General features: G+C 37.9%; 1 protein-coding gene across 1 annotated transcript; it reads right to left on the bottom strand.

Moving 5' to 3' along the window:
- Window positions 1-96: 96 nt before the first annotated feature.
- LOC139950270 (cilia- and flagella-associated protein 74-like) lies at window positions 97-20,411 on the bottom strand. The gene is made up of 35 exons (XM_071948889.1): window positions 20,312-20,411; window positions 19,551-19,816; window positions 19,222-19,380; window positions 18,592-18,795; window positions 18,097-18,270; window positions 17,667-17,777; window positions 17,353-17,455; window positions 16,868-17,025; window positions 16,167-16,398; window positions 15,626-15,805; window positions 14,954-15,130; window positions 14,310-14,428; window positions 13,730-13,796; window positions 13,266-13,355; window positions 12,627-12,750; window positions 12,208-12,257; window positions 11,874-11,991; window positions 11,404-11,499; window positions 10,652-10,854; window positions 10,225-10,475; window positions 9,931-10,018; window positions 9,393-9,566; window positions 8,738-8,871; window positions 8,040-8,316; window positions 7,387-7,563; window positions 6,922-7,031; window positions 6,298-6,423; window positions 5,795-5,960; window positions 5,174-5,293; window positions 4,200-4,355; window positions 3,553-3,751; window positions 3,064-3,279; window positions 2,394-2,527; window positions 1,767-1,901; window positions 97-1,639 (listed from the first exon to the last, which is right to left on the bottom strand). The coding sequence occupies exons 2-35, from the start codon at window positions 19,766-19,768 to the stop codon at window positions 1,532-1,534; spliced, it is 5,154 nt and encodes a 1,717-aa protein (XP_071804990.1). The 5' UTR covers window positions 19,769-19,816; window positions 20,312-20,411; the 3' UTR covers window positions 97-1,531.
- Window positions 20,412-20,428: the final 17 nt, after the last annotated feature.

Raw genomic sequence — 20,428 nt, forward strand, 5'->3', positions numbered from 1 at the left:
CCTACCAGAGTGATCTACAAACCCTACCACGGCAGAAATGCAAACTTTTGGCACTATAGATCCAGCATTTCAAATCTTTCTATTTCAGTTTGAGAATACATTAATACAAAACTTAATTTATTTCACATCCATTGAGCACGCACAACAAAATCAAAAGAAATTACACCCTTCATAAATCATTTGAACATTTCCTTCTGCATGTTGTGAACAAAATCCACATACTACTGTTGAGCAACCAAGAGTTATAACATGTGACATCAACTCACAATAGTTTTTTTTTTATTCAATAAACACACCATGCCACTTTTTACAAAACTGTTGTATGATAATATTATAAGTGAGCACACTTTTTACAAGTAAGTTCATTTTATCAAAATTGTTAGACCTTGTAAGTTTAACACATATTCAACCGTTTGTTTTTACAACTTTTCGGCGCTGATGTATTAATGCATGAAGGAAAAAATCTGGCGCACTTAAAACAGGTTCAAAGGTAAAAAACTTGCCCGGTTCTTGAGAGTCCCTGGTTTAAAGCCCTAGCCAACCAATGGCTTTGGCTACATCAGCTTGTGGCTTTCCCTTATAGAATTTTATTTTTGTAACCAGTCAAAGCTAGTCATATGAATATTTCCTGAACAACCCCACAGTAATATTTCCCCAAGATCAAAGTAAAAAAAATCAATATCCCAATAAAGTCTTTGTTTACACTTCATCGACGCATCAACTCTCAAAACCACGCCTATCAATTTAACTATTTGAATACACATAGAGAAATTGCACCAAATAGTGTACGCTGCAAATTATGGTAGAAATAGAAAGATGAAAAAGGTATGAAACTGTGTAGAATATAAACACACTGGACTTCCATCCAGTATAAATATACAATATCGCTGCGAAAGACACCAAATTTAATTTTTATAGATTATACTTCCCAGACTTTTTTGATAGCATTTGTACACATCAAGGACAAATAATATTATACAAATAAAAACCTAATTCCAATCTAAAACATTAACCTCTCTCTACTGAGAGTCAATCAGTTATCTCAAAACTAGTTTGTAAATTATTGTGAAAATTAAAGTAAATAATGAAAAACATAACTTTCCATGGAACCTGTTGCTAGTTTTTCAAACAGCTTACTAAAATGCATGCATTTGTGTTCAAGTTGTTAACATTTCTTTACTTGATACGTTTTATGTTTATAAAATTTGAGCACCATTTGTATGGGCAACCAATTCAACATATTGATTCCTTGATTGGCGTTACAATGAGAATTAAACAACAGCATTTTCAAACATTTTGACATCATAACGGAACAGGCAAATAGAATGGACTATTTGTCATTTATTGTATTTTCGTTGTCAACCAATCTTTGTTTGTTCATTTGCATTGGTTGTTCTGGTGATCCAGAATGGTCCTTAGATCATTCCAACTTGTTGTTATGGCAACCTCATTGGTTTCTTGGGTCCCATGACTGGTTGCTATTGCAATCTCACTGATTGGTAAGTCCTGTCTAAGAAACTGTTGCCTGTTGCTATGGCGTTTCCTCAGTAACCACCTGAGCTCGAAGCAGGAGATTGTAGCGTTCCAAGACGTCACCTTTCAGATTCATGATAATGTTGGCCTCTATAACCATGTTGGGCTGAAACATTAATAGAATCAAAAAGAAGTCAAACAGTGTAGAGAATCGGTTAAGAACTTTCACACATTTGTCAGTTCCACCTGTCAGCATGAAGCATCAAAGTAAATACTAATCCAGACTGACTTACGTTATGTCCTTTTGGTGGAGTCCAAGTGACGACTACCGGTCTGGTCATACCAGCTTCTACCATTCCACGCTGGGTATCCACAGCGAATCCCTTGGGTGTTATCATGTTCAGATTGTCAAAGAAGAACTCACCATTCTATGCAAGGAGAAGACACGACTGGTTTAATATGAGTATCAAACCATTGTATCAACTTTTCTGTTTTAAATATCTTAATTCAATCAATCAATTAATCATTCAAAAGTGAATATGAAAGAGGTAAGGGGCGATCAGAAAAAAACAATTACTTTATATTTCTATTAAAACATTTAAGATTGTAGAATTGAGGAGACATGCACCAGGTAAATGAGTTCAAAAGAGACGCAGTCATGAAAAAAAATTAATGGTTCTTTTTTCTTTATCTTCATAAAGAACCATTCTAATAGGATTTTCTTTTTACTAGAGCACCTGTGTTGTCATTTTGCCTTCGAGAAAGACTCTGCCTGAGTTCGAAACGTCAGGCCATTAACTATTTTTTGCATTTATACCCTCGGTTCTTTTGGGTTGTAAGTTGTTTGCAATAGCTAATTCTATTTTCTCAGGACATTTAAAGCGGCACATGACAAGAAAATGATTGATAAGACTCCATACCTTCTTCTGACTGACTGCCATGGTGCGTATACAACCCACTTGAAGCTGCCGAGTAGCTGCAATAGTTTCATCTTCCTTTCCTAAAGCTCGGAAGGAGAGTAGAAGCGGGATGGCAGGAGGCAGGGCTTTCGGATCTTAAAATAATAGAAGAGTGACGATTTTCGTTTTTACAAATGGCTCACATTGTTAAATTTCGAAAGGGGTAAGTTTTTATTTTCAGAAAAGTGACTGAGTTTGCAAAGTTGCTAAAAATACAGACAACGTGAGCATGCTGATCACCAATAGGAGGGACTTATAAAGTTATCTTTGCTATAATTTTGTGAATATTTTTGTTGTTGAGTTCACACATTTGTAGTGGGCTTTGTTATAAAATAGCCACTTTAAAAAGGTAAGCTATTAGTCAACCAATTTTAAATTTCTCTTGTTAATTTTTTGAAACTTTGAGAAAAAGTAAAGTCAGTTCCGACTGGGCAAGCGCTTTGGGGATTCAATTTAGGAAAGTGTGGGTTTGATACTCGGTTTCTAATCTAGCGCAGTCAGACTCTGTATGTGGACTCGGTGCCTAATCATCTGTGCTGTTCTTTGGGCTCGCGCAAACAGACTTGCAATAGAGGCTAAATCAATTCAAACCAAGGTTGGTGGAAAATACCAAGACCCATTTTGTTTATACCTTCTTCCTCCTCCGTGACTGGAACAACAGATAAACTTTCCACAGACGGCTTCATCTCATCCCCTCCAATGATGAACATGATCTTAGACTTGGCCACCCCTCTAAGATGAATGGCATGGGCCTGGTGTTTGCCATATAACTCAATGTTGGCTACATCAGAGAATAGATCAGAGGGGTGGTCTGGTCGGAAGGTTACTGTGATTTCTTTCTTGCTGCCTGTGGATCACAAAGAGTAAAGAAAGGGTTTGGAACACCTTCCTGAGTTCATTCTGCTCTGTTTGATTAATTTTATTCAATTCAATTCAATTCAACATTTCATTAATTTTTATAGCCTTCAAGAAATGTCAGGCAACTCATAGTTTTTTGCATCTATTTTTATACTGAACAGTTCCTTAATAAATGCAAAAATAAAGTAAAACAATATTGTGGCAGGAATTGTGGACATAAATTGGATTAAAATTCCCGTTCAATGTGTAGTGTAAACCATACCTGGCTGAAGCGTCCCCTCACAGGGAACACAGTCAAACACGCTGCTTCCGTTCAAATTAGCCTTCCCAACAACTCTAGTATCCGCTGATGGGTCTCGTTTGACAAATAGTGGAAGGCCTTGTTGGTTGACGTGCTTCTGGAAAGAGAGACTAGCTAGCTTGATGCTGTAGTCTACAGACAGGGGGGACACATTCTCCAGCTGTATACAATAAAATAACATTCAGTTGACTTCATCAAAAATCAAATTCAGCCATCCAACCAGGCCACAGTTTTCAAACAAATGGTAAAACAAAAACAAGCTAAGCACAACACAACAAACATTATGCTAACAAAACTGCCAGCCAAAATACCATGTTATATGTATCATTTATGACTTGTATCCTGCTTAAATCTGCTAAGCAGGAAATTGTTCAACAATATTTTCTGCTTAAGCAGCTCTATTAAAAGTCATTTGAGTTAGTTTCCAAAATCATCCAAGAATTATTCACAATAACTGAGATACAATTGCTACTTGACATGCGTGTGCAGTGACGGTAATGGAACTCCAATCCTCGTACAAAAATCTATATCAGGGCCCAATCACATAAAGCTGTTAAGCAGAAAATTCTGCTAAGCAAATTTCTTTGCAAAAGGTCTGAAAACATTACCTTAAATGATTCAGCATTTTCTTCTCCAGCCATGACGAAGCCAAGGTTTAGTTTAGGTTCTTTGAGTGAAATGTTAATGATAGGATTAATGCCTTGTCCCTTTAGGCAAACACTCAATATGGCTGAACCACTGTCGATGTCTAGGACCTCTTGATACTGTCAAGAAATAATCAGAACAATAATAATAATTAGTTCCTATAGAGGGCTTTACCTAGGAGAGTCTCAAAGCGCTTATAGGTCACAGGAAGCAAATTTTTATTTGTTCAACACCAAATTATTAAAGGAACACGTTGCCTTGGATCGGTCGAGTTGGTCTTTGAAAAGCGTTTTGTGACCGTTTGTTATAGAATGCATATGGTTAGAAAGATGATGTAAAAGTAGAATACAATGATCTACACAAATATGTCTTGAAATTGCGTAGTTTTCTTTTTACCTCGTCCAATAACACGGTCGGCCATTTATGGGAGTCAAAATTTTGACTCCCATAAATGGCCGACCGTGATAGTTCGCGACGTAAAAAGAAAACCGTGCAATTTGGAGAGATACTTGTGTGGATCATTATATTCTACTTTTAAAACATCTTTCTAACCATATGCATTTCATAACAAACGGTTTAAAACGCTTTTTATAGACCAACTCATCCGATCCAAGGCAACGTGTTCCTTTAATATTTTTAAGAGAGATTGTTTTATTATTAGCATAATATTATATAGGGTTTATATTATGTTCTTGCAGCACAAACTGCAATCAACTATACAAGAATGCTGGGGCTTACCATATCAAAACATAATGACTCCATGAAGTCAACCACAGTTTGTGATTTGAGCTAAGTTTATGAAGGGTTTATTTCACTCTTATTATTTCAGTTCATGTGAAAATTAGCAGAGTGAGCTGTTTGAAACATTGAGAGATCAACCTTTTCCAATATTGGAATCTTCCACCATTTATATAAAGCTATTAACATTGGAACCTACCACTTTGGCATTGAGGGGTGCAAAAGCAACCAGGAGGGTGTGTGTTCCATCCACTGGAAGACTCCTTAAGGAATTGAGGAGTTGGAACGGTCCATTCGTGTCTAGAACGGTCGATTTAAGCTGTTGACTTCAAGTTAAGGTTTAATGAGGATTACACAAATCTGAACGCGGGAGGAATATTTTGGAACATTGATTAATTATTTCCCCTTCAGTTGCTGAAACGTATTATTTCATCATGAAAAGAGAAGTATGAAATAAATATTAATTTGAATCGATAGTTCTCATACAGCCCATTTTAAAATAACTGTATCAATGCACTTGACACTCAATTTAGAGTCCTAGTCATTGGGCTATAACATTCTTGTAATATCTTCATCAGCTTCCTGTATACAGCCCTTGGCTGCCTTGCCTTTTTCAAACATAATATCAACCTCTACCCTCGCAGGTACCCATTTATACCCCTGGGTGAAGAGAAGCAATTATAGTAAAGTATCTTGCTCCAGGACACAAGTGTCTTGACTGGAATTCGAACCCACACTCTAATGACTTAACCATCAAAACTTGAGTATGATGGGCTACGCCTTGAAGAATCAGCAAAGTTTGCAATAAATAAAAAGATACATCGAGGGCATGGTCTGAGACGTTCTGAATGGAGACAGATTTGATGATTCTTTGACCGACTGATATATCTGCAAAGTCTGTGGTTGTCCGTCCATGGTCTGAGATGACCACTAATGGAGGCTTTACCGCTGGGCAGTGGACTTCTAGATACAGCGTGTTATGAATACTGTGGAGAATATGAAAAAAAGTCAATCAAAACAGTGTAGACAGTTTTACAATATCAATGGGTTGGCTCAGTGAACTCTTTCTGCCCTTCATTTCGTGGACCCCGGTTCGATTCCCACTGGAGCCTTGTATGGGGGATTAGGTTTTCATCAGTCCCTAACAGAGATTGCATGGGTTTCCCCCAACTGGGGTTTTCCCTCCCACATATAAAACTGAACAAGTTATTGGTGCTAATTGTGCCATTTCCTCATAACTGATCTTGACAATGCTTGCTTCCAACAACCAATGGATGCTTTTGTAATTGAAACACGACTTTTGTAATTGAAAACACGACTCACTCATAAGGGAGTTTCCCAGGGTCACCAGGTTGACCTGACGCTACGTAGCATGGGATAGAGTAGCTGCTAAACCGTCCAGCAAACTGCCGGAGGAGAGACGTCTTACCCGAGGAATACTCATCAGACCTGGGTGAAGAAGTTAAAAGATTTCAGTCAAAAAATAGTGTCTCGGACCTAGGCCAAATATTATGACTTTGCATATCACCGAATTCTGGGCTTTCCATCACTATTCTCCAATGACAGTGCAAGGGCGGAATTCCCTCCCTCCTAAGTGCTAATGCATTGCTTACGGTGAGCAGAGCCATAGCATTGGGCCCTGGTCTCTCCTGTGATAAAGAGTTGTGGTTTGATTTTATAAAGTGAATCCTAAATAAAAGCTTGCTCTAATACAGAGGTGATTCCTTTCTCCAGAAGACGATCAGAGCATACTGAACAAAAAGTCGAGTTGAAACCAATGGTTCTTTTCAGAACCACCCCAACTCATTAGAGATAGTCATTACATGGTGTTACCACAAACCTTTCTATATTGTATTTCCACCATGCAAAGTTTGAAATCCTACTGATTCCTTTGTTGCTTAACATTTCACCGAGCAATTAAAGTTGATGAACTGTATCTAAACTTACCCAACCTCGATGTCCTCAACCTTAGGTGGCACAACTTGCTGAAGGGTAGGGCTTCCTTTCGACTTTCCAGTCGGTGATTTCACATTCCTCTTCACGGATTTCTTCCCTTTCTGAAATTATTCCACACAGAGAGAGTAAATACAATTGTGGAGGAACCAAGGCAAAGTTTCCCTAAATTGTTATTCTTTGTATGAAGGAAGTTTGATGTTACAAGTTTGTAGCATTTTTACTTCACTAATGAGAATGCCTTGAATTAACCAATGGCACCCACAGCAATTAATGTGAGCCCTATGAATTTTGCTGAGGTGCCCTTTGCAACGATCAAATAGAAATTTGCATTTTCCTCATATAACGCCCTTATTGGAGGAAAGTTCCTGTGCCCCTTCAAGAGCGAATCTCAAGGCCTTAAATGAAGTTTAATAACGGACAGTAAAAGTTGGCTTGACCGGAACTAATCTTGCCCACCTTTGCATCTTCTTCTTCAGCCAGTCCCTCCAGGGCGCTCTTCTTGGCAGCCAGTTGCGCTTGTTCAAACTCATATTTAGCTTTTGCCTCCATGGTTTTCGTTATCAGTCTTACTGCCTCCTCCTTGATGTCTGAGACACTAAGCTCTGGACAGAACTTGACGGAAACTTTCGCTTTCTGTTAATTGAAGGACAAAATTCATGTTTTTAATTTCATAAAACTCAACAGACCCATAGCATATGACGTCACAGTCTCAAAAAGCACCCTCACTGAGGCCAAAAAGCACCCTCACTGAAGCCAACAAAATGCCCTCATTGAGGCCAACAAAATGCCCTCATTGAGGCCAACAAAATGCCCTCATTGAGGCCAACAAAATGCCCTTATTGGGCCAAAAATGCCCTCACTGGGGTCAAAGGAGGCAAATCATTGGATGGCAGATGTTCTTTGTGCATAAAATATGCGCGTAACCTCAGCATCCCTGAAGCTTTTCGCATTATGCAAAGGGTCTATTTAGAAATGTCTTGTCAAAACTGTTCTAATGAAAACATTGCATGTAGCTGTTTAAAATAAGGTCAGAAAAAAGAATGCATTTTTGCTTTAATTTAACACCGCCTTGGAATGTTTTGAAAACCGTTTATAGTTTGAATTCTCACCTTTCCTGGATTGACAACACCTACTGCTGGTGACACAGCTAGAGGTACACCCTCAGGTACGACAAACTCAAACGCTGTAGGTCCAACGGGAGCAATCTCCCCTTTACCAATGCGAGGTACGGGATGGGTAAACTCATTAGCATTGGTATGGGAGTTAATAACACTCAGAGAAGTGATGGAAGAGTCTTCCATAGCTGTAGCTGCAAAGTGAATAGTAGAGTGGGAGAGCTCTAGAGGAGGGTGGACGGCTACTGCCTTGCAGGAAATCTTGAAGTCCCTACAAGATTAGGATAGGGGAGAAAATAGGATAGATTTGTAAATGCACTTTTTAGAGCATTTACACAACGTGGAACGCACTTCTGGACAATGTTATGCGTCTACCATTTACATCATTTCGGGAGTAAATTCCTTTGTGTATGTTTGTGCACGACTTCGACTCCCAAAATGTGGGACAGGATAGGCGTGTGTATGTTATATCTCTTATAAACTGAAATTTGTTTGTCACAATTATACACTCATTTTTAAGATCACAATTGATGGAAAATACATTCAGTCGCGAGAATTGTGAAATATGAAGTTATTTGTCAGTTTGTGTAATGGCCCAAATGAGATCAAAGCAGTTAAGTGACCTCTAGGGAGAAGAATTTGGTTAAAGGTCATCAATAGGTGTATGGCTATAGGTCAGAGGTTATAACTACCTGTTTATTCCTGACTTGCAGGTAAGCTCAAAGCTGTAATTCTTTGCTTTCTTAGCGCTGAAGATGATGTCTAGATCTACAGTCTCCAGAGGTAGGAGTGTCCCAAAGCCATCGTTAGGTTGAACATCAACGTACTATTCAGATCAAATAATGTAAGAGGATGGTTAGTGTTCATTGTCTAGGATTATAACCACAGTCAACAGTCACAGCTGTTATGATTTGACCAAAGTGATTGCTGGAACGCAACAAATTTTAGACATAGAAGAGTTTGCGGTAACACCATGTAATAACAATCTCTAAATGAGTTGGGGTGGTTCTGAAACGAACCGTTGGATTAACTCTCTACATCAAAATGTAAACGGATGGTCATGATTCACTGTCAAGGTTTACAACCACAGCAAACATTCATAGCCAATCAGACTTAACCACAGAGATTGCTAGATGCATTAGTTTGCCTTTTGATAAAAACAAATCTCAAACACTTCAAGACAAAAGAAATTCATCCAAATTTTTTTGAAGAATGAATTAGCCTTTCAACTAATGGCGCAAATTTCAAATAGTTATTATTTCATATAAGGGTGGGTATATAATGGGTACTAAAAACTCTAATAGAAAAAAAAAACATTAAAAAAAGACACCAAGCTAAAATACTCACATCAGGTAGGTTGACGAATCCAAACTTCTGAGACAGAATTGACTTATTGGTCAACTTGACCGATGCGATGACCGATTCATGGATCGTAGCAAACCCAAAGTCAATGAAGTTAGTGCTGAATTCCATGTCTGAATTGGTCACCACGGCATGGACGGTGTAAAGCACTGGAGCAGTCTGGAAAGAAATCAACAAAAATAAATAAAAATAAATATCATCTGTACCCTGTGTGCCATTCAGAGGAGCCAATCCTGTTAGCACAATTTTATGAATTTTTAGAATCCTATAAGCACAATTTTATGAATTTGGTAAGCATGGGATATAATGCTTAGCACAAGTAGATACCACATACTGCACTGCAACTAGTGCCTCATCATATTGTTCTTTTTTATATTTGAGAATATTTTTCTATAAATTTAGGGCTTACAAAAGTAGAATATACAAATAAATAACTGATCAATAACTTTAATAATCAGTATGGTCCTACCACAACGACACCAGGTGGGGTTCAAACCCGAGTATTAATATCTTCTTGACTTACCTGTTCAGCAACTCTGATGGTCATCGGAGCTTCCAAAACCCCTGTCTCTTTATCAAAGCATGGACCAGCTTCATCCAATAGACTGTGCCTTGGATAAGAACATCAGGCAAACATGTTAGTTGGGAATAGAAACAAGACATACAGGAACATAAAAAGTAACAGGAAAATGTCCAATCCACTCTAATCTTCATTTTAATAATAAAATGCAAAGAAAAAAATGTTAGGTAAAACTTTGTGAAATGGCGGCCAAAACAGCTACAGTTTCAACTGACTAAGATAAGATGCTATCTTTACCTTGGTAGAAACTTAAGCTGAGCAGAGAACTGAGACTGGGCTTGTATATAAGCCGTTTTAGGGAGTAACTCCATGTAGCTTCGAAGCTCTTTACACACCTCAAACTTGATACGTAAGGCTGTGGTGGCCCGGTTATTAACAACGATAGCGTCTTGGTACAATCGATCAAACATACAGATCTTTAAGTCTACGTTTTGGCGTTCGACCCACACAGGAACATCAATAGCTACTGCAGTTGATTTTGCATGGATCTACAAAGAAACAAGATAAACTAGGTGTTACGATCTGAAAGCTGTATTATACAATACGAATAAAGGATTGTGGTTCAAACTTCAATAGCACAAAAGCACAATATAAACTCTAAAGTAGAGAGTGCGTGACAGTTTGCAACAGCTAGTTCTATTTTCTCAACAAATTGAAAACTTACAGTATTTGAGAGTGGGTCTGTAAATCTTATCTCAAAGTCCACATCAACTGCACCAGGGATCATCGGATTAAAGATAATCTCCAGCTTAATGGATGAGAAGGGTCCAATATCTCCTCCAGTCACCTGACCAATCCGCATCCCATCCCAAGAACTCAGGTCTTCAAGATCAACTGGGGCAAGAGTCAATGTTTCAGTTCCAATAGCTGAAGGAAAGATGGATGGATCATAAAAGATATTTAGTAATAAAATAATAACAGCAGGTCTTGAAGTTTGCTCTTGAAGCGGCGCAGCAGTGTCACTCTGGTAAAGGGCACTTCAAGGAGGAAAAATCAAGTTTGTACTTCAGGGATGTGAAAGTTTGCGAGCACAAAGCCAGAGTAACAAAGTCTGCTAACACGCACTTTCTATGGTTTTCAAAAAGTCCTACGCTGCAATCTGGGGAGTTCCATATGGTTTTACATTCGCTTTCTTTTTAAATTGAACTTACTTAAAACAAATTTAAAAAATTAACAAATTTAACTAAATATTTTGAATTTGATTTTTTGGGGGGCGAGAATAAAAGAAAAAAGTATTTCAAAAACTGAGATATCACCTCCCTGGTATTTAAACCTAGCAAAGGACATCACAGCAAAAGCACAAAGCACCACGGCAATTGCTGTGGGTGCTTTGGATTATCTAATTATAAGACAATGGGTTACAGTGATTAATGATTATAAAAAAATGAATAAATAAATAATTGTAAGGAAACCTACCATCTGTGTCATCAACAGTGATGGTCACGACCCCTGACTTCTTACTCCTTGCTGACAATGGTTCCTTGATTCCTTCACCAGTAGTCAGTTCTATTTCTAAGATAAAATACAGAGTGACGAGAGTTTAGATAGGTGTGAAAATTTTGGGAATTTCCAACATTTTGGGAAATGATTTTTATTAAATTAAGTAGTGTAAGATTTATCAATGGAATGTATCTTGTTGTAAGTTTATTATGTATTAATCTGTCTGTCCACAGGCTGATTACTACAAGCCTCGGCTTATCAAATTGGCCTCCATAGTGTTCCTTTTCTTTGACTGTATAAACCTTAAACTACTCTGTTCGCTATTACATTGTATGCATCCTGTAATGCTTTGTTTTTGACAGTATGGAAACAGTGTGAATTGAATTGAATTGAACATTTCAATTCAAATCAACTCAATCCAACTAATTCAATTCAATTCCATATACCTGGTATATTAAGCCCCTCAGTCTTAGGTTCTACTTTTCCTGCTGGTTCTTTTGTCTCCTCGACGGTAACATCGACTTCCTTCACTGTCTCCGGGCAAAGGCTCATGCCAGCAGAAGTCTTATCAAAAGAATAAAAAATATTATTAATTGGTACAAAAATGTTGTTTTTCTTATTGCCACAATAGAAACAGTAGCAGGATAAACAAGTACTTTAAGCAATACCAGATGGGTGTAAAGTTGTAGTTGGTTACATCAACTTCCAAATGTTTACATTTTGATCATAGTACATTCTGATCAAGAGTTGAATTTGCAAAGACCTATAACAACAACTTACCAATCGTCCCAGGGAGGTACCGGCAGATGTTAGAGTGTTTTGTTTCATTCCTACAATAAATCAATAAATAACAACATAAATACAGCATTGACAATGACAAGATACTACAGCAATTCAATACACCCCTTTCATTGGCTGCCATGGCTGAGGTCATACAATTGAAAAGTGTGTGTGTGTGTACGCGCAACACAACAAATTTCAGACAATTGGTCTTCCTTTGACCTCAATGCACGCAATGTGGGTTTTTTGACGTCTTATGCAAGGAGTCTATTTCTGCCTTCTTGAGGATGGGAGGAGAGACAACTGCAGAAATGTTTGTAAAAAATTGCCTTGGCAAAATATCCGATTCTTACATGATTGACTAACTTGAAGAAAGAGAATGACGAGTGACATCTCACCAGTCATTGTGATTTATTTACCTGTGATCTTGATGAATTCAAATTGCGTCCCTTTAGCGCCCTCGTTGGTGAGTGTAATGGTCTTCTTTAGCGTCTCTCCAATGACTTGAGTTCCAAAATCAACATGACTAGTGTCTACAGACAACTAGAAATAGAAACACAAAATCAACATGACTAGTGTCTACAGACAACTAGAAATAGAAAGACAAAATCAGATTCTGTTACATCTACAGGTACCTTCAAGGGTAGGGTAAGTCATGAAGGTTTGTCGTAGACTTTAGACAATAGTAGTACCATCTTTGTCATGTTACCCGTATTCAATAACAATAATGAATACTGATTCTAGGGTACCTGACTACTTTCCCTTCCAGCCTCATTTTGGTTGTGTTTATTAGAATGGAGAATATGAGGGTTGCTCTATGATATTCAAGATCAATTAGAAGAGTCAATCATATCAATCCTCTATTAAACCTCCAATGGGAAATTTCTTCACTTTCTTTTATTTTTGTTTATTCATCTTTTTGCGATATATATATTTTTTTAAATGTTTTAATTTGTCACTGTCTAATTGCTGGGGGACCGCATTATTTGTGAATGGGTTACCCTGATAAAAATAAGAAATAAGAGCATAAATTAACTGGAAACTTTAGATTAACTTACATCACATTTCTTTGTTGAGCACGTCACTGGAACATTGAAGGGGCCGGTCTGAGTCAAGAACTTAACTTCGCCGTCAAGATCCTCATTGATCTAAAGAAACATTTAAATAATTCATTTCATCTCATATCATACACAACAAGATGGAGAGAAAGGAGAAAAGGAAAAGCTTTCTAAAACTACTCAGCATAAAAACCTACAAATAAAGGCATTGAAAGTTGATATTTCAGTTTAAGTGAGAATAAATCAATTTAAAAGCCAACTGATTGATTATTTAATCCTATATAAATGTAGATGTACACAATAACACGTTTTACACAATGACATTACTTCCAAATGAAATGTTTCTCAAAATGCTTATTACAATCAAGCGCTGTTGTAGGCTTCTAACTCAATCTTGGCTTTTATTGCCATTGGTTTCAAGAGTGATTACCAAGGATATAAAACATTCCCTTTAAAATGCTTACCATTGGTTTAAATGTTACCATCATCTCACAGCTCATTCCTGCAGACATCTGACCAGGAGGATCAAATCTAATCAAAATCAAAATTAAAATCAATAGATCTTACACTATTTTCAACACAGACTTGGCATTCATGTCCCAAATTTCAGACTTTACATACAATCTTAATCTACATCAGTCTTAGCATCTTTTGTGAATTGAGGTACACATAATATTTGATACATTATCAAGAAATAAACCACAAGGGAAACTGACTGGGTAAGTTTTTAAATAGTTTTGGGTTGGAACAAACAAAAATTGAACCAATGACCTCCAGATTAACGAACTGGCGCTCTACTCATTGAGATATCCAGCCAAAACAAAAACCAATCCTATCACCTTTTATAAATTGCAAAATGTTCATCTGTCTTTAAGAATTCTGGCACTCATCCACAATGCCACTCAATACAGGGTTCACAGGACTCAGATATGTTAGAAATGGCACAAGATACGACTGATTTCCCAACACCTTGGTCAAAATCTTGAGTAATGATCTGATTACATCAACTGTCTAGAAGAGAACTCCTTCATCTTTGATACTTACTGCAAATCAATAAAATCCTTGAGGTGTTCAGAGAGATCAACAAGCTTGATGAAGTTAACACTGTAGGAGACGTTGGTCAGGATCACTTTCTTCTTGTAAGACTTTCCAACGTCAAAATCCTGTCAAGACAAAGACTCTTATTGTTTTAAGAGTAAGTGACAACAACACCTGGGCCAAAATTCATAGAGCTGCTTAGGCACAAAAAATAGCTTAGCACAACAAAATTATGCATACCAGAATAAGGTATACAACCTAACTACTAAATCATATGTACAATTTGTGACTGGTATCCTGCTTATTTCTGCTTAGTAGAAACATGTTAAGCAGTATTTTCTGCTTAAGCAGCTCCATGAAACTCGACCCTGATGGAGGTTAACATAGTGGGGCTTGCTCTGAACTCATTTGATGTTATTCTAATTTACTAATCTAATAATAAGAAATAATGATAGCATTTTGTAGAGCGCCTTTTCCATCGGTTGCAAAGTGCTTAGTTACTGTGTCTCCTTTGTTGTAAAGGGCTCTATAACCTTTGTAAAAAGACACTTCATAAATAGTACCACTATTATTATAATCAAGCTGGGCTGTTGAATGTTCAAATCCTGGTCTGGATGGCCAGAGAAAGGGAAGGGGTTCGTTTGACTTGCCTTGAAGTGAATGACATCTGGCTTGCTGTAGAACGGACAGCCTTTGAACTCTTTGCCAGCAGCGACCTGCTTCCTAACGATACCTGCTCGATGTTTATCTAAAGCCACTGTCATCATGTCTCTCTCCATCTTACTCGGGTACTTGAGATTGTAGGTGCCTTCATCTTCCTTTGGTACCTAGTGTGAGTAATAGGACTAGGTTAATAGAAAGGTCAATAAAAGGTTACAGGATTTGAAGCTACGATCAGTGGCATAATGTTGAAAGGGCTGTACTATAAATTCTTTTTGGTAATCACAGATAGCTGAAAACCTTTTACGGTTATTACAGCCTCAAGGGGCTTGCCTATGAATGAAAACAACCACAAAATCGTTTCTACTTTTAGCCAACCAGAAGGTATTCTAAGGAAGCCCATATAGAAAGACTGATTCCTCAACAATGACTCACCAATCTCAGCTATGTCTTGGTTTTACTCACTTAAATTACTGAACTAACTAATCGTAAATTTAAAGTTACATTTGGTTTTTTAGACCTAAACTCATCGTGCAGCAAATCAAAATCTAGCGCCGCAAGAATGGATTACCAGCCAAGACTCCATTTACACTATCCAGTTTATGACAGGTTCCCTGCTAATTTATGCAAAGCAACTTTATGTCATTAAGACTGATCCTTACCTTGTATGCCTTGTGCTGTTGATTCCACAACCCTTCAAACTCTGGCTTAGCTAATTCATCTTTCCTATCCTCACTGTCACTCCCTCCTCGTTCATCTCGACTCGTTGCTCCGTACGGACTGAAACCATCATCATCATCTGAGGAGATGTCAGCTCCGATAATCTTGGTAGAGTTAAGTTTCTAAGTAGGAGGGAAATCAAGAGGAGTCAAAGTTTATTGTATTTTAGTTTTGTGTTTACACGTTTACAACGACTTCATAAATATCTTTATTGTCTTCTGTACAAAAGGTTGGTGTGATGTTTCCATTATGATGTTCTTTGCCTCAAGGAATTTACTTAACTTCTTCTAGACCTTCAAAAGTTTTACAAAAGTTTTGTGTCTTCCAAATGCTGTATTGATATAATAATTATCATTAAAAATATAACAACTCTTACAAATCTTCAGAACTTTCTAAGTTGGAGAAACCTTTTAGACATCTTGTTCGTTGATGATCCTTTTATCCATAAAATATTTGAATTCTTTGTGAGTTTTGCCAACTTACTGGTACGGCTGCCTCTTCTATATCAGCGCTATACTCCATGGAGGATGAACCGCTATACTCCCGAATGATTCTTGCTTTGCGCTTTGGTCTTGTCACTCGTTTGGCTCGATCACGTTTAGCATCAGGCCAGAGTTGGGGGTACATAGCTTGTCGTTTCTTCATTTGACGCTCTTCACGAAGAAGATGTGACAGGAGCTCGGCTTGTCGCTCTTTCTGACTTGCCTCATGTTGTCTGTAGCAAAAAGAAAGGTTTACTTCAACATATCATAATCATTCTTGTGAATAAATCTTAGTCTTTTTTTTAATCAAATCAAATCAAACGGAGACTGAAATATAAAAAGTATGGTAATCTTTTCAATTATTTGAAACCAGTCGTTGTGAAAATGGAAACATAGTCAATATAGTGGGAGCACTATAACAAGTCTAATACTTATAATATGATTTGAGGCACTGTATATTGAGGTAGCAGTGCATTTTGTTTGTGGCAACACCATGTGTATCTACTTGCTAGGTAGATTCTAATCTATTGAGAACTTGTCTTGCTTTATATTCTACTACCAAGGAGTAAGTCTCATACTTACTGATTTGTTTGTGAACATGGGTCAGGATAAAGATAGTGGTACAACTACAACAAGTCTACTTCTTACTGATTGTGAACATGGCAACATGATAAAGATAGTTGGAGTCGATCCACTACTTACTGTTTCTCCTGCTCAAACTGCTGCAATCTCTGCTGCCTCAACATCACCTCCTCAGCATTCTCTCCTGCTTCAGCTAAAGCAGCTCTGTCTTGATCCAGAGCTTCTTGTTCCTGACGGGCAAGATAGCGACTCCTGGCCTGAAGTGCTCTAAGATTCTCCTGGTGGTCAAATCAGGAAGGAAGAGAAATGTTTATGCCATTGTTTCTTTTTAGAACTGCTAAAACTTGTTATTACACAATCTTCATAGAAGTAGTTTGTGATGCCCCACAACAAAACTAGACAGTTCTTGCAAAAAGTGAAATGGTATTAAAAGCGAAGACAACTACACATCACCTTAAACATCAGTACAAATTACTCGTCCTAACTTAAGACTAGCCTTATGTATTAAATATATCTCCTAGGACGAGTCTAAAGTTAGGACTAGTCCCCTGGATAATTTTACCCTGTTTGAATGATGGACATAACTAATGATTAGACATCCATACCCTGTTTGATGAGACATCGGTTCTAAGATTCAGCAACGTCTTCATTCTCTGGTCCATGTGATTCTTATGACGTTCTTCTTCTTCTGCTTCCTTCTGACGAACCCTAAAAAGTCAAAGGTTTAATGTCAGGTCTAAACATCTACGTTTACTGAGAATTAAGACCATGCAGTAATAAAGGAAAACTGCCGTCAAATTTGTAAATAATTTGGGGTTGAAACAAAGAAAAATTTGACTGGACCAGGACTTGAGCCTGCGGCCTCCAGATTATTTGGCGACTATTTCTTGAAGTCTGTCACTCATCTTACTGTACTTACTTGGCAACCGTTTCTTTAAGATACTTAGCAGCAGCCTCTCTGGAGCGACGAGCGGCGCTCATCGCTTGACGATGTTTACGATCTCTCTCACGCAATGCTGCCATGTGGTCTCTGTTACAAAAACAGAAAGCAACATTATTGTTAAGTAGGATTTGAAACTTTGAATGGTGGAAGTATAATTAAAGAGAGGTTTGTGGTGAAACCATGTGATCTTTTTTGAGTAGTGTTGATTCTGAAAAGAACTGGTGGTTAACGATTCAATGTTTTGATCAGTATGCTCTGATCATCTTCTCTCATAACCAACACAAAAGAGATATTCACATGGTGCTACCGCAAACATCTCTCAACATTTTTGTTACATTGGAAATTTTCCACCTTTGGAGTTGATGTTAAATGTACATCCAAACTAGCCCTGTTCCTCCTTTCCTACCTTTCTCTATTCCTACGTCGTCTGTCAGCCTGAACAACTTTGATGGTTTCCTTCCGAGCTCGTTGCATGACATTCTCCGTTCTCTCTTGCTCAAAGCGTTCTTCCTGTACCTCAAGATCTTCCTCAGCTAAGATGAACTTCCCTTGCTCCAGCTCAGCTTTAGAGAGTTGCAGCCTGAAACAAAATAGACAGAAACATATATTTTTTCCAACCCTAAAGAAGAAAAGGGATCAGACAAAATGAGAAGCTGACAGATGACGGCATTGGTACAAGGAAGCCAACCAATTGGTTCAAGTCAAGCAAAAACATTTGTTAAGCTAGGATCATCATGTTGAGCTAACTCAGGCATTTTGACAATGGTTCTCCAATGGTATCTCACTGGAAATGGGATACCAACCATAATACAATGTTAATTACAATGCTTGTTGACGGTTCCCTGTCAATCTGTTATGTGATATTTACTGCTTAGCAGTTTTAGACAATCCCACCACTTACTCTGCTTCACTGAGACGTTCTTCAATCTGTTTCTCCAAGTCACCCTCTGCTTGTAGCTCCTTTTCCAGCTTAGTTAGTTTACTCCGGAGGCGATGAACATTAGCCATGTTACCTTGCTCTTCATTAAGGGCAAGTTGCTCCCGGACATGTTCCTTCTCTAGCTCAAGAGCCTCGAGCTTGGTGCGACATTTCTTCAGCTCTTCCCTTTCATTATAAATATAAATATTATACATAAATAATAAATGAACAAACAACATGAGCATTCACTAAAAGGAGCGATGTTAACCACTTCATGCTGGTAACCCGTAGAAAAAAAAACACCCAGAAAAAGGGATATTACAAGCTTGATTTCCAGCACCTTCTGTTCCCTTTAGATGAAATGAATGGTAGGTGAATGCTGCGCTGTTATACAAAATAATGTTTGGGAGGATATTCATGTCAGCCATCCAACTGACTGCAGAAAATAGAGGTCGCTCTGAATATGCTTAGGTGTTAAAAAACATCTGCTGGAGGAGAGTCCAGAAAAACTTGGCAGATATTAATGACATCAATGAGTAGCTAAGAAACTGACATGAACTGGTATGTAGAGTTATTACCACATCTTCAAATGTAGACACTTTGACTACTAACCTTGTTGTCTGCATAATGTGTTCACTCTCCAGTACCTGACCTGCTAAGTTATCCAGATGGCGCCGGAGAGCCAGCATTCGCAGCTTTTCATGACGGCTAAACTTTTGTTTAGCGGACGATGGCCTGTCACTACCATGCTCACTTAAACTTTCTTCTGGCCTGTGAGGAAATACAGACATGAGTAAAAAAATATAAGTGAATTGCCTGAACAGAGTATTTTCAGGATCAGATGTTTTAATTGATCTAAGCTCGCGCACCTGTTTAAACAAATTGGCATTGTTGAATTTAAAAAGAAAATTGTTTTAATCCAACGTAGCCCGAGTTCTCACCCTGTCAGTGACGTGTCATCGCTCTGTGACCACATCTCAGGATCGCTTTCATATTCCAAAGGTCCCTCGCTTGATTCCATCCACTGACGCGTCTCGTGACTACCGCCCTCTGCTGCTTCAAATCCTCCCGGAGATTGTAGGTCGCCATCTGGGCTTGGGCTGTCGTCCAGAAGGTAACTGTCACCATCCTGATTGGGATACGTCAGTTCCTGCGACATTTTGTTGGTTCTTCGTCCTGTGTACTGTAGTTTCAGATTTTATAATTTCTGCAATGGATACAAAATATCCCTGTTTCAGATTTTAGAACAATTCATTGGTTTGGACTTTGGCTTGGGCACTAAAAACAACAAAGTCAAAGTATCACTACTGCAGTTGCACTAATGATGTATACAAATAATCACTGTTAAAATAAATTTAAGAATAGATTTTATTTAATATTACAATATTAAATAATTCATATTATTAATAATAAAAACAGGCCTGTTGTTTACTAAGAGAATCGTATCATTCATCGATCAAGGCGAAGGTGCACTTGCATTTACCATTAATTTAGCAAGTTGCACTGCGTCTTTTTATGATGACAAATTATTCAATATTTATTATTAATTTATTGTCCACAAAAAAATAATCTGTCACTGTCAGTGTCACTCAGTCATTGGTGCCGGCCCTGTTCGCCGAATTTACACACAAATTTCCATGAACTCCCACATGCAAAGTAATTTATCAAACAGTTAATATTCTACAATAGCTACTTTGCGCACCTTTTTTATTCTCAAAGTTGCATTCTAGAAGAAAGAAGTTCCTTCATTTTTCCTCATTCACCTATGCAAGTCGCCATCTTCGTCTTAGCAACAAGTTGTGATTCGATCCAAACAGTC

Source organism: Asterias amurensis, chromosome 18, assembly GCF_032118995.1.
Source record: "Asterias amurensis chromosome 18, ASM3211899v1".
Taxonomy (NCBI): Eukaryota; Metazoa; Echinodermata; class Asteroidea; order Forcipulatida; family Asteriidae; genus Asterias; species Asterias amurensis.